This window comes from Tripterygium wilfordii, chromosome 10 (genome assembly GCF_013401445.1).
Source record: "Tripterygium wilfordii isolate XIE 37 chromosome 10, ASM1340144v1, whole genome shotgun sequence".
Classification (NCBI taxonomy): Eukaryota; Viridiplantae; Streptophyta; class Magnoliopsida; order Celastrales; family Celastraceae; genus Tripterygium; species Tripterygium wilfordii.
In genome coordinates this window covers 6,434,390-6,449,476 of record NC_052241.1, presented here as the reverse complement: position 1 = coordinate 6,449,476, position 15,087 = coordinate 6,434,390, and the positions used below count along the sequence as shown (strand labels likewise).

Below are 15,087 nucleotides of genomic sequence, written 5' to 3'. Positions count from 1 at the left end.
AGGAGACAACTCTCCATTTTTTGGAAAATTTAGCATTTTATTAATTTGACAAATTATAATATAAAAACCATATTATCCCCACTGTCACAACTATTTACAATTTTTATCAAGCCTTATCTACACATTTGCCACTCAAATATGCTTTCCCAAAAATGCCCCTACTGACACTTATATTTACAGCTTTACCAACTATCAAGTAACTAGTCTACCCCCACAGAATGTTTCATTTACAAAATTACTAGCAACTTATTTATAGTTATGCCGTTGGATTTTAATTATTTTTCTAATACGTTTTTTATTAAATACTAGGTCCGATTTAAATCTGATTCACAACATTCTTAAATCAACACTTCAACAATTAAATTCCTCAATTTATTTATAGAATATTTGATTTAAAATTATTTTTGGGCGGGGTATTACATCCTCCCTCCCTTATAAAAATTTCGTCTTTGAAATTTGAAACGTGCCTATAGACGCAAATAAGAACAAATACTTCCCCCTCGTTTCAGATTCTAACTCCTACGTAGCCTACTCTACTCCGGGTGTTGCCACAGTACCTAAATGATAGGTGACTGGTTCTACTCGCTCTAAAATCTCAAAAATGTCCAATGAACTGTGGAGTTACTTGTCCTACCTACGAAACACCTCCTACCAAACATATTGTCTCTCACTGCATTATGACTTTAGTATAACAACTTGTAGGATTTTCCACTGTAACGTAACATCTCACTTCCATTATTATCACTATTATTATTAACTCACTTTATCTTTTGTCACCATTCATTTTCTTTTTTTTTCTTTCTTTTACACATTATTTTCAACTAATGTGAGCGGCCTACTCTTGTGGCACAAATTATTAATATTAATTGCAACAAATCGCAACCGGTCCACACATAAGGTATACTACTCTTTTTATCAACCTTTCCAATTCGAATTTATAACCTTCTAATTCTTTGAAACATAAATTTCAACCCCCTTAACGATTTGTATGTTCAATTTCATCCTTAATGAAACCTTGATTTAATCCTTTCTAAATATCGGGGTTTTTCATATTCTTCCCCTAAAACTACTTTTTCCTCAAAATTAAACTATAACAAGAATGTCCAATAAAATTGGATAGTTGCCCCGCACATTCAACTCCAAAATCTTAAAATCTTACTAAAGTAGACAAATACTCCAAGTCATTAATACTAACATATTTTATCAATGAAAAGAACTAATCTCTATCGTCTCAAACATCTCCAAAAATGTATCATTCCTAACACAATTAATACTCCATAACATATAAAAACTCCAAGGTACCTAAGATATATTTAATACAACTCTAGTGCTACATCAGATTTTCCACAATTTAATAAGATATGTATACCTAAAATCCTGCCGTATATCAAAATATATAGCTATAAGCCTATAACTTGATTTTAGCCTACCATCTAGGGTCGGAAAACACAATCAGAATCCATTTACATTTCATACACCAGCAACCAAATCCAATAACCATAAAATCTAGTAATTTTATATCCAATATTTATCCAGTATAGATTTTCAGACAAATTCAATCTTCAAGTACTGACAAAACATTGGAACTAAGTTACCATACAAGGCAACCAAATCACCACATAGTCAAAATCTTCTGATAGATCAATTTCATTAACCGAATCTAGTAATCATAAAATCTCTCAATGAACTCTAATAACCACAACTGTGTCATTCCAATAGACAACTACATCAATCCATATAGATATAAATATATTTATGCTACTCTAACTAACTTTAGTCCATGCTACAACCTTAAAAATATTCCAAAACTTATATGCTATTCATATTAAATGTTCACAAGAGTACTCACCACCAATATCACAATATCATCCCCAACATTAAATCCATCGAGACAAAACTATCTCCAAGGGATACTAAATCAATTTGTACATATATAGAATCAATATTATATTTACACAATAATAATTCACCCAATACCTTAATCATACCGTAATCTATACACCTACTTCCACAATCATAATATATTAACTTTTGATTTCAACCAAATTCAAGAATTGTACAATTCAATCTCCGACTAATACTCACAAACTAATGATCACCTTTAGTCATAAATAAACATTTATGTCAATACGTGATTCATAGAAATCAATAGATCATATTAACTCATCAATTGACAACATTCACATTAGCTCCAAGAAAATCAATTTATGAAAGACCTACAAAATGTAAAAAGCCAAACTGTGGGAGTTATGGCAACATCACCTAACCTCATCCATTATACCACACGTCCTTATAAATATACAATATATATACCTCTAAAATCCATCCAAATAATACCAACAATTCCTCCAGGATAATACAAATAACTTTCATTTGTTTACTGTATAATGTTTATAAAACAGACAAATCATCAAATCACCAATCGCCTAATGCATCCAATATCCATTTGGATCATTCTCTTATCACAAAATCAACTAATTTTAAACAACTCTTTTCATCACTATATCATCCCATACTAGTTTTTTTTTTTGTCATGGATTACATAATAACTCCACATACTCAGGATTGATAATGATTTTTTTTCCCTAAAAGAACTTCGTTTCGATACCACATCTACCTCTCATATTCAAGTTAAGGTTTCACTTACTTAACCCATGGATTATTAACTTCCTTCACCAAAACACATCAATACTCACAACATAATAAGCATCTTGAGCATACCAAAACATCATTAATACTTACTTCCACAATTATCTCTACGTAGGCATTAGCCATTAAATACATACAAGTAACACGATTCTTACTAGAGATCTATTTACCACAACATCCATATAGACAAAATAACACACTGGTTGGTCATTCATATCCTCCTCACCCTACCATTTATATCATTTAACTATTCAATCGAATACGAGCACTCTAAATTTTTCAACACCATAATCAGATCTGTATGATCATATTATCCTTAAGCAATTTGTATCCATTAATTTTAGTTGAATTGTTACTGAATCAATTAAAACAAAAACCACAAGCATTTATTATATCCTTTTCATATATTATCATTGACTACAAGTCACCGATCAATTTCTACCAAAACCCCAAATCTTCGATAACATTTAACAAGGCAACAAATTCCATAATACTAGATTTAACTCAGTCACATCTCTAATTCTATTTTTTTTCTCAGCACATATTAAGGTAGCTCAAATTGAAAATAAAATTATGAATTTCTATATCCAAATCTGAGTCAATTTAATATAATAGACTCAAACTCAAAGTTACATAATATTCCTAATCCATAGATCATTTTTTTTCATAGCAGCGTGCTCGAATGTAAAAATAATTTATCTACTTAATTTGAATCAATACATTTAAAAATGCAATTATAATAATTGGGAACACCTTCTTTTCTTTTCTTTTTCCTTATATCACCTTATCGTCATGTCAACATTATTCTCTTAACAACGATATTTATAGGGAACCAAGGCAAAACAAAATTCAATCATTGCATATTCCAAGGTGGCAAGTTTCGAAATAAATGCATAAACACATAGACCTCCAATTAATCCCAGGTTAAAGCAAACCACCAGATGTTCCAATCGCACTCACTTCATACGGTGTATTTCCCCAATAGCTTATGTATATATATATATATATTTGAAAAACATCTGACATTAAACTTTATCCATTTTAAGGAACGTGAATACATTTTCATTATTTCAACCGACTCTTGCAAAATTTTTAACTCAATATCAATTATCGCAATAATAATGCTCACCACCATGAATAAATCAAATAAACTATTCAAATATTATCCGGGATTTTAAATCTCTTATTTCATGACAAACTCCTCATCCTGAGACTACTGGCTTATGGCTACATTCGGTATCTGACGCAGACGTCGGATCCATAATAAAGTTTTGCATCAGTAGAAGCTCATGTGAGAATTGCGTGTTTTAGCTCGAGCCAAATTTGCATCAGTAGTAGCTCTTGTGAGAATTGCTTGTCTTAGCTCGAGGAAAACTTTGATAGCTCGAGCCAAATCAGCCGATTATTTTATTTCGAGTTTGTTTCCTTTTTTTTTTAGCTAGCACGAATTTTGGTATTTTTGTTCTCTTTTTAATAGGGTTTCCTAAACCTAATGTGTGGGGATTTATTTCGCAACTATTTAAAGGCCCTAGTTTGTATTAGATTATTATTCTGGTGCTTAATAAAATTGAGAGGCTTTCTCTTCCTTGGTTGTGAAAACTTCCAAAACTCTAGTTTTATCGTTGTGGTGCTTCTGTATCAACGATTAGGCTAGATAGTGAGCGTGGACTCGTGGTGTTTCTGTATCGAATCCATTCGTCATTAGATCCTTGACTTTGTGTCGAATCATTCGGTGGTGAGTTCTGTATCCGGAGGATTTCTTAGACAAAATCAAGTTACTTTTCTTGTCAACCCAGTTGTTCGTAATTTCTCTTCTATCTTAGATACGAGATTACGAATCCTCTTCGTAGTCCCATATCATCTTGGTATCGAAGCTGTTCAGGTTGTTTATGTGGAGAAGATAAGCTAATAGTAAGAGACTTGTTCGCATAGAACAAAGAACCATGGCCGAAGACAAGAAGGATGATGCAGCCACTAATCCAAGGAATGATGTACATGAGGCGCAAGGCAATAACGAAGCTGCCTTGAGAGCTGAGATTGAAGAATTACGGAGGGAGTTGGCCGCGTTGAGGACAGCCCGCGGGCCGGTTCCACGACCAATGGGACTAGTGAACCAACAACCCCAATTTGATGAGGAGCGACCGGCTAGGTTTCGGCCTAGGGGGCCACGAAGGGGGTTTGAAAATTCTTCTAGTGAAGAGGAGGATTTTGACGAACCCGATCTTGATTTTGAGTATGACCGTAGGCGGAAGGATTTTGATAATGTAAAAATTGAGCTTCCTGAATTTGATGGAAGGCTTGATTGTGATGCCTTCCTTGATTGGTTGCATACGGTGGAGCGTATATTTAACTACAAAGAATATGCTGAAGAGAAGAAAGTAAAAATTGTGGCCATCCGATTGAAAGGATATGCCTCAATTTGGTGGGAGAATGTGAAGAGATATCGACGTAGGCAAGGCAAGGAGTGAATCCGGACATGGGAAAAGATGAAGAGTGTCATGAAACAGATGTTCTTGAGTGAAGATTACATGCACAATAATTATTTGCAGCTGTATGACTTGAGACAAAGGGAGAAGTCCGTGGCGGAGTTTACAAGGGAATTTGAACATCTCATGCTCAAGTGTGACATATCTGAACCGGATGAGCAAACTATTGCGAGGTATTTGAGGGGGTTGAGGGTTGAGATTACAGATGCGGTGGTACTTCTACCTTATTGGACATATACCGAGGTGAAGAGGTTGGCTATTAAGGTAGAAAAACAAAGGGGTCACAAACCCGGATATCAAACACCTACGAGTTCTTCTAGCAACACTACACCTCCAAGTAATTCTAAAAAGGTGGAGGTCCCAAGAGAACAAGCTAATTCCTCGAAGACTTTCCAAAGGCCTATCAATAAGCCGGAGGGAAAGAAGTGTTTCAAGTGCCAAGGACTTGGGCATATTGCAACGGATTGCCCAAATCGAAGAGTGATTACCATCCTAGAGGGGGAGGAGACGGCTTATGTAGAGTATTCAGAAGAAGAAGTAAAAGAGTCAACTGAAGTGGAGGAGATTTTACATACGGATGAGGGAGAGAGTTTAGTAATTCAACGTTGTTTGCAAACAACCATTGGGACTGAAGATAGTTGGGTGCGAGAGTGTATTTTCTTCACTAAGTGCACGACCCAGGGCAAGGTGTGCAAGGTAATCATTGACGGAGGAAGTTGCACTAATGTTGTGGCCCTGACTATGGTTCAAAAGTTGGGATTACCAACCGAGACCCATCCTCATCCTTACAATCTTCAATGGTTCCAAAAGGGAAAGAGCACAAGAGTGGAGAAGCGGTGTCTAGTGGAATTTTCTATTGGCAAGACATATAGCGATACCGTTTGGTGTGACGTCGTTCCCATGGATGCTTGTCATATTTTACTGGGGCGACCTTGGCAATATGATCGAAAGGTTAGTCATGATGGTTTTCGCAATACTTATTCTTTTAGTAAAGATGGAAGAAAAATTGTGTTAGCACCAATGAAGATGAAGCCCGATGCTGAAAAAGAAAACGAAAAGGGGAATGGTGGGGTATTTTTGACAGGCTCCCAAATTATGAGGGAAGCCGAAATGGAACAAAATTTGTATGCTTTAGTAGTGGTGGAGCGTGGGAGTGAGAAGAATGATGGAGATGGTATGCCTTCACATCCTTTGTTGCACCCTATCTTAGAGAAATTTTCTGATGTTATTCCTAGTGAGATTCCACCGGGATTACCACCCAAGAGATCCATTCAACATTGTATTGATCTTGTGCCGGGTGCTTCTTTACCTAACAAAGCGGCATATCGCATGAATCCCTCCCAAAGTGCGGAATTACAAAGGCAAGTTGAAGAGTTGTTAGCGAAAGGGGTTGTGAGGGAAAGCATGAGTCCTTGTGCGGTACCGGCGCTACTTGTACCAAAGAAGGATGGATCTTGGAGAATGTGTGTCGATAGTAGAGCCATCAACAAAATTACTATCAAATACCATTTTCCAATTCCTAGATTGGATGATATGTTGGACCAACTTTATGGAGCTAGTGTATTTTCAAAGATTGATTTGCGGAGTGGGTACCATCAAATTCGAATGAGAGAAGGGGATGAATGGAAGACGGCATTCAAAACCGGTCAAGGGTTATATGAATGGTTAGTAATGTCATTCAGGTTATCCAATGCTCCAAGTACTTTCATGCGATTGATGAAAGAGATCTTTAGACCTTTCATGGGTAAGTTTCTTGTTGTTTATTTTGATGATATCTTGATTTAGTCCAAATCTGAAAAGGAGCATGTTGCACACTTGAGTGAAGTGTTTAATTTGTTAAGGCGTGAGCTTTTGTATGCCAACTTGAAGAAGTGTGATTTCTTTCAAAAGCGTGTGATCTTTTTGGGGTATGTGGTAGCGGGTGATGGCATTCGCATGGATTCTGGAAAAGTGGAGACTATCCAAACTTGGCTTATTCCTAAAAACAGTCATGATGTGCGGAGCTTTCATGGTATGGTTTCTTTCTATAGAAGATTCATCAAGGGTTTTAGCACTATCATGGCACCTATTACAGAATGCATGAAGGGAGGAAATTTCAAGTGGAATGATGAAGCTCAATCTAGTTTTGAGTTAGTGAAGAAGAAGATGACCGAAGCCCCCGTTCTCGCATTGCCGGATTTCAAAAAATTATTTGAAGTTGATTGTGATGCCTCCGGAGTTGGGATTGGAGCTGTTATGAGTCAAGAAGGCCGACCTATAGCTTACTTTAGTGAGAAGTTGAGTGATGCAAAGAGACGGTTTTCTACTTATGACAAGGAGCTCTATGCTATTGTGCGCGCTTTGTCTCATTGGAGCCGTTACTTGTTGCCGCAGGAGTTTGTTTTGTATTCCGACCATGAGGCATTGAAATATTTGAGTAGTCAACAAAAATTGAGTTCAAGACATGCTAAGTGGGTAGAGTTTTTATAATCTTTCTCTTTTGTTCTTAAACACAAAACGGGAAAGATGAATCAAGTAGCCGATGCATTGAGTAGAAGATATGCACTTCTTATGAGTCTCCAAAGTCGTTTGATTGGATTTGATCATATTAAGACTTTTTATGTGGACGATGTTGATCTTGGAACTATTTGGGCTGCTTGTTCGGAGGGTCCTATGCCTCCTTATCTGTTGAGTGATGGGTTCTTATTTAAAGGTAACCAATTGTGTATACCCAATTGTTCCTTGAGGGAGAAAATTGTGCGTGAGGCACATGGTGGAGGATTGGCGGGTCACTTTGGAAGAGACAAAACGTTGGCCTTGGTCCAAGAATCTTTCTTTTGGCCTAGGATGATCAAGGATGTTGTTCGTATTGTTGAGAGGTGTGTGACTTGCGTCAAGGCTAAGACGCGTGGGCAAAATTCTGGATTATATACGCCTTTACCTATTCCTAATTCTCCATGGGAAGATGTGACGATGGACTTTGTGTTGGGTTTGCCTAGAACGCAACGGGGAAAGGATTCCGCTATAGTGGTTGTGGATAGATTGTCCAAGATGGCGCACTTTATTCCGTGTAGCAAAACTAATGATGCTACTCAAGTGGCGGATCTTTATTTTCGGGAGGTGGTGAAGCTTCATGGAATTCCTCAAACTATCACTTCCGATAGAGATGTGAAGTTCTTAAGCCACTTTTGGCGTACTTTATGGCTAAAGCTTGGTACACTACTGCAATTTAGTACGGCTTGTCATCAGCAAACCGACGGACAAACGGAAGTTGTGAATCGTATTCTTGGCAATCTTTTGAGGAGTTTGGTGGGGAAAAAGATTAAAGAATGGGATTTGATGTTGCCCCATGCAGAGTTTGCTTACAATAAGTCAAAAAGTCAGTCAACAGGTGTTAGTCCTTTTGAAGCAGTGTATGGACGAAGCCCCCATGGTCCTCTAGATTTGATTCCTATACCTACTCCACACAAAGTTAGTGGGGATGCAGTTGATCGTATTTCTCAAATTAAATGGATTCATGAGCAAGTCCGTGAGCACTTGACTAAACAAGCTAACCAATATGCTTCTCGTGCTAACAAGTATAGAAATTTTGTTTCTTTTAATGTAGGTGACTTGGTGTGGATTCACTTGAGGAAGGAGCGGTTCCCAAATCGCAAGTTTGCTAAGTTTCAGCCGCGAGTTGATAGTCCATTTCGTGTTCTTGCGAAGATCAATGACAATGCATATAAGATAGAGTTGCCGGGCGAGTATGGAGTTTCCGCTACTTTTAATGTTGCCGACCTGTCTCCTTACAAAGAAGATGAAGAGGAGGTTGTGGAGGAGTTGCTAACTTCGAGGTCCAGTCCCTTCCAACCCAGAGAGAATGACGTGGACGTCGGATCCATAACAAAGTTTTGCATCAGTAGAAGCTCATGTGAGAATTGCTTGTTTTAGCTCGAGCCAAATTTGCATCAGTGGCAGCTCTTGTGAGAATTGCTTGTCTTAGCTCGAGGCAAACTTTGGTAGCTCGAGCCAAATCAGCCAAATTTTGGTATTTTTGTTCTCTTTTTAATAGGGTTTCCTAAACCTAATGTGTGGGGATTTATTTCGCAACTATTTAAAGGCCCTAGTTTGTATGAGATTATTATTCTGGTACTTAATAAAATTGAGAGGCTTTCTCTTCCTTGGTTGTGAAAACTTCCAAAACTCTAGTTTTATCGTTGTGGTGCTTCTGTATCAACGATTAGGCTAGATAGTGAGCGTGGACTCGTGGTGTTTCTGTATCGAATCGATTCGTCACTAGATCCTTGACTTTGTGTCGAATCATTCGATGGTGAGTTCTGTATCCGGAGGATTTCTTCGACAAAATCAAGTTACTTTTCTTGTCAACCCAGTTGTTCGTAATTTCTCTTCTATCTTAGATACGAGATTGCGAATCCTCTTCGTAGTCCCGTATCAGTATCTCTATCTTTTTTAAAATTCCATGGTTCTACTATCACATTATTTCAAACACAATCATATCCTAGATTATCCACTTTAGGTTGCCTTTCATCAACCAAAATTCTCATAATACAAAACTCTGAAAATATATCAACGTCGACCCTCGTTATCCTATCCACTCTAACACTATATTTATCCCCCACTATCGAATCATCCATAAGTTCTGATCCCTATCTTGTCTCAAATGCCTGAACATCCATTAAGTCTCGTCCTCCACCACGGCCCCAACTACAGGACCGATATGTACGAGGACTTTTGCATATATATATCACACATATAACCAAAAATAACTTAGCAAAATAAATATCGAGGATTTACTTGAACAGAGTACGTACCAGATCAGCAAGGCTCGTGACGTGACCTGGGGACACCGTACCCATAATCCAACTATGATCTCTGTGTATTACCATAATCCATATAAAATATTCATTCATTCAATTAATATAATATTCTCCAATTAATGAAAACTATATTTTGGTTTCGTATTATAGCTCCACGTATATCGTACGTATACGCGTATTTGTGATGTATCTCTCGGGATGCTTCAAAGATGTCCGTATGGATGCAAAATCATCACTGACGCGTTCAGAGCAGTGAAACAACTCAGAATAGAGTTTTGGGATTGCCGGAAAGTTTAGTTTCAACCGGGTCAAAGTAGGGCCAAAAGGACCCCATTCGGGCAAAGTCGAATCTCCGGCATCCTGGGGCTGTTTTGGATGAAAATTGGCTGCGCTAGGTGCTCCTCAACCCGGTGAGGTGAATGGTAGTAACGGCATGTTGAACCATCATCGGAGTTGGCTGGATCGGAGTTTTTTCTTCATGATAGTCGCGAGCTTCCAAGCTCGATTTCGGTGACTACGAGCAACGGTTTGAGGTAAGGTTGGTTGGGTTATGTTCATGGGGGTCGGGAGAAACTTTTTGGTAGGTTGGCCTTCCAAAACGGTGGCTAGAAGATGGAGTTCCGATGTTGGCCAGTAAGGGGGAGGTGGTTTGTGTGAGAGGAGAGAGAAGTAGACAACTCTCCATTTTTTTGAAAATTTAGCATTTTATTAATTTGACAAATTATAATATAAAGACCATATTGTCCCCACTATCACGACTATTTACAATTTTTATCAAGCCTTATCTGCACATTTGCCACTCAAATATGCTTTCCCAAAAATGCCCCTACCGACACTTATATTCACAGCTTTACCAACTATCAAGTAACTAGTCTGCCCCCACAGAATGTTTCATTTACAAAATTACCAGCAACTTATTTACAGTTATGCCTTTGGATTTTAATTAGTTTTTCTAATTAAAATCCGATTCACAACATTCTTAAATCAACACTTCAACAATTAATTTGATTTAAAATTATTTTTGGGTGGGGAATTACAGTAGCGGGCCCCTTACCTCTTGAGGTAGAGGCGTTATATCCTCCAGGGGTAGTCCCAAGAATGAATTGGGAATTTAATGGGTAGTTCAAATGGTTCTTGGGCGGTGTTTGTTCGAAGTGGGGGAAAGGTGGAATATGGACTGAAGCCGGGTCCTGAACCTGAGAGGCTTTTTGGTTTTTTAGTTGCAACATCTCTTCGCGTAGAGCTGCGTTATCATTGGCCATTAACTCTAAATGTGTATCCATCTGTTCTTTGTTCTTTGAGATGTCTTCCCTCATTGCTTGCATGAGGTCCAGTAGTGGCAAATTACTACAATTGTTGAAAGGTCAACTTTTATCTTCGTGGAATCCGTCTACACCTTTAGATCCTACGAACGTCACAACAGGAGCGGGCTTATCAAAATGATACCCACAAACATTATACAACTTCAATGCCAAAATTCATGTCATCAACAAAAGTATAAAATGGATTCACAATTGCACCATATCCACACTAACAAACCAAGAATTAGGGCAATCAAACCAATAAAATGAAAGCATTCCTTCAAGAATCTTATCTTATCCACCTTGCTTAACAATTCAAAAATTGATGCACATAATGGATTTCACTTGATATTTGGCTTCAAAATGACACAAACAAAGGCAATGTAGTCTTCCAAGAACAATAAGAATCAAGAAGCATATACAAAAGGCATTATTTAAACTTCATTCTTATTCACATTATTTTTTTCTTTTTCTTTTTCTCTATCTTTTCAAAGGTGACTTGTGCAATGCTCAACCTACTTAAGCTTTCTAAATGACCCATGTAATGAGTTTTCAACCAATGACTCCCAACCAGTTGGCTTAGGGTACTAGGTGTTAAGACACCCCAACGGATCTAATTACTCGAATCAAAAAGACTACGAGGTTAAACTAGTCACCAAGGTATTCTAACATTCATTTCCTATCTTTTTATGTGAAACTCATTGCTTGCTAGGCAAGAGGTCCGGTCACTCAGCAGAAAACTCATGAAAGAGACCAATTATTCATAGATACAATTTTTTTTTCTTTTCCTTTTTTTTTCTTCTTTTCTCAAGTAGTGTTACTTAGAATCAACTTGATCTTAAACAACCAAAAATGGCCAAAGTCAAGTCATATTTCATACCCCACAAACAAATAAAGAGATAGAGATAGAATAATACAACCTGGGTTGCCTCCTATAAACGCTTGGTTTAGAGTCTCCAGCCCGACTTCCCTTGTTGAACTCAACCGGGATCCTTGAGGTTTGTGGTGAAGACTTCCCTTGATGGTGTCTTAGGATTGACATTTTTTGGCCTTGGTACCATGCAAGGAGTCCAAGCTTTCATCACCACCGCTTCTTTGGGAAATGCATTTTGCTTCATTTTCTTGGTCGTCCTCTTCTTCATTTTCTTCCTCTTCTTTTTCTTCTCCTTTTTCTCTTCCTTGAGCTCTTCAACTTGAGACTTTTTCATTTCAATTTCAGCTTGGGAGGTCATATTAGGAATTTCATGCTTCACTTTGGAATCTTGGCCTAGGAAAACTTCCACCGGAATATAATAAGCTTCCTTCAAAAGAGTATCGGGGATGACCATGTCAATATGCTCCATTTGGAGGCATTGTTGAGAAAAATCTCTTCTTGCCTTCTAGTTCCAAATACCTTAAAAGTGATTTGGTCACCTCCCACACCCCTCAAAGTAAGCTTCCCTTTCTCTACATCGATTAAAGCTCTTCCTGTGCTTAAAAATGGCATTCTCAAGATTATGGGAGTAGTGGGGTTGACCTCCATATCCATTATAAGAAAATCCACCGGGAACATAAGATCACCTACCTTCACTAGAACACCCTCCACTATCCCAAGTGGGTATTTGATTGATCTATCTACCATTTGCAATGACACCTGGTTGGACTAATCTCTTTCACTCAAATTTTCTTTGCAACTGACAATGACCTCAAATTGATGCTAGCTCCAAGATCACATAAGGATTGCTCAATCAAGGTGTTCCCTATAGTGCACAAGATTGTGAAATTTTTGGATCATTTTGCTTAATTGGGAGCTTCCTTTGTACAATGACACTACGCTCTTCAGTTAATTGAATCTTTTCATGCTCCTTCAATCTCTGTTTCTTGGGTAAGATCTCCTTCAGGAATTTGGCATAGCTGGGAATTTGCTCTAAGGCTTTGGCAAAGGGGATGTTCACATGAATCTTCTTAAATGCCTCCAAAAACTTAGAGAATTGATCCTCATTCTTCTTGGCGCTCTTTAATCTTTGAGGAAATGGAATTGGTGGCACATAAGGCTTGACTAGAGGTGCAGAAAAAGAACTATCTGGCCAATCTAGCTTTACAGCATATCATTTCTATATATTTTTCTCATTTCTACACTTTTCAACATTTTCTTGGACTGGTCGATCAATCGGGATGGGGTCCGATCGATCGGATTTTGCCTCTGTAAACGTTTCATCAAGCTGGTCTGATAGATTAGAGACCACATCCTATCGGTTGAAAAAATTCTCTGGACAAAATTGAACTTGTTTCTCCCCTATTTTGATGCACTTCTTCTTTTCTTGCAAAATTTTTGCTTTTTTAGCATCTAGGTCAGCAACAGTTTTCTCCACCTTACCAGTACGGAGAGTGATTACCATGCATTGCTCTTTCTCCTTCCCTTTTGGATTCATCTCTAGTTGGCTTGGCAATGTTCCTTTTCTCTAAACGACAAAGTATTAGCTATTTGCCCCATTTGTAGCTCGAGATTCCAGATGGAAGCTCCATAGTTTTGCATTATATTTGCTTGAGCTTGTAGAGTGGCATCGGTTTTGCTCATGTATTAATCAGTCATTGTCATAAATTGGGAGGGTATGAGTTGTAAGTGTATATAGACCTCCAACTAGCTTTGAAAACATCTCATCAATATCCCTCTTCTTCTCATAGGGCTGCACTAGATGATGAGGATTTTGTATATTTTGTGTATTGCTCCAAGAGAAGTTGGGGTGATTTCTATATCCCAGATTGTAGAAATTTGAATAAGAATTATTGCGGGGTTGATTGAAGTTGCCTCCACCAATGGCATTAACTTGCTCACTAGAATTTGATGATGATGCAATTAGACACTCCTCCATAGGATGGCGTCGACAACAATAATCACAAGAAAAATATGAGGGACTGCTTTGGGTAGCATGTACCTCTTGAGCTTGATTCATAGTCAATGCATCGATCTTCTTTGCCATAATAGCCAAGGTGGACATACCTTCATCATCTTTATAACCTCCCCCTTGCTTTTAGCTCCCCCTCACCGAGGACTAAGAGTTAGTGGTCTTGGCCACTTTTTCAAGTAATTTTCGTGCCTCATCTTGATTTTTTGTCATGAATGAACCTTTTCAAGCCACATCAATAGTATCCTTAGTGTGCTTGCTTAACCCATTATAGAATGCTTGGTACACCACCCACTCCGAAAGATCATGATTTGGGCAACTTCAAATGATTCCTTTAGAGCGCTCCCAAGCCTCATAAAATGATTCAAGATTTTGTTGAGCAAAGGACATGATATCTGTCTAATTTGCACCACCTTGGATAGAGGAAAGAATTTTGTCAAAAATTGCTCTGCCATCTCATCCCAAGTGGTGATAGAATTGGGAGGCAAGGACATCAACCACGCCTTTGCTTAGTCTCTCGAAGAAAATGGGAATAATCTCAACAAGATAACATCCTTTGAAGCTCTGTTAGTCCCAAAAGTTATGCAAACATGCAAGAAAGAGCGAAGATGGACATTGGTATCTTTATTAGAAAGACCATAGAAAGTCACCGAGTTTGAGGTAGTGTTGATGATAGTCGACTTGATCTCAAAACTAGTGGCATTGATAGGAGGATAAAGGATCCTTGAAAAAGATGTGTCCCATGTACGACTAGCGCAATCCTCAAGAGAGCGAGGATCGAATTGCCCAGGAGGGTTTTCAACCTCTTCACCACCGTTTCTTCCATTAGCACCTCCACCATTACCATTGCCATCATTAGCATTTAAGCCTCCATCGAGGTCAACAATATTCCTCCTTCCCAAGTTATCTCCCATGCCTTCCAAAAAATTATTATGTTGCACTTGCCAACAATTGCAAAGTGTTCTCT

General features: G+C 38.1%; 2 protein-coding genes across 2 annotated transcripts; one reads left to right on the top strand and one right to left on the bottom strand.

Moving 5' to 3' along the window:
* The first annotated feature begins 5,135 nt into the window (after positions 1 to 5,135).
* Positions 5,136 to 6,920, top strand: LOC120007302. Its single transcript, XM_038857504.1, has one exon. It carries the CDS (start codon positions 5,136 to 5,138, stop codon positions 6,918 to 6,920), a length of 1,785 nt encoding a protein of 594 aa, XP_038713432.1.
* A 6,054-nt stretch (positions 6,921 to 12,974) lies between these two features.
* Positions 12,975 to 14,195, bottom strand: LOC120007301. The gene is made up of 3 exons (XM_038857502.1): positions 14,151 to 14,195; positions 13,500 to 13,676; positions 12,975 to 13,310 (listed from the first exon to the last, which is right to left on the bottom strand). The coding sequence occupies exons 1-3, from the start codon at positions 14,193 to 14,195 to the stop codon at positions 12,975 to 12,977; spliced, it is 558 nt and encodes a 185-aa protein (XP_038713430.1).
* Between the last annotated feature and the right edge of the window lie 892 nt (positions 14,196 to 15,087).

Excerpts from the sequence above, each read along its gene's own strand:
- LOC120007301 (XM_038857502.1), bottom strand. The coding sequence starts at position 14,195 with ATGGCAAAGAAGATCGATGCATTGACTATGAATCAAGCTCAAGAG. Across the intron at positions 13,677-14,150 it reads CTATGAATCAAGCTCAAGAG|AGAAAAGGAACATTGCCAAG; the intron begins GTACATGCTACC and ends TTTGTCGTTTAG. Across the intron at positions 13,311-13,499 it reads TCAAAATAGGGGAGAAACAA|CTAGATTGGCCAGATAGTTC; the intron begins GTTCAATTTTGT and ends TATGCTGTAAAG.
- LOC120007302 (XM_038857504.1), top strand. The coding sequence starts at position 5,136 with ATGAAGAGTGTCATGAAACAGATGTTCTTGAGTGAAGATTACATGCAC.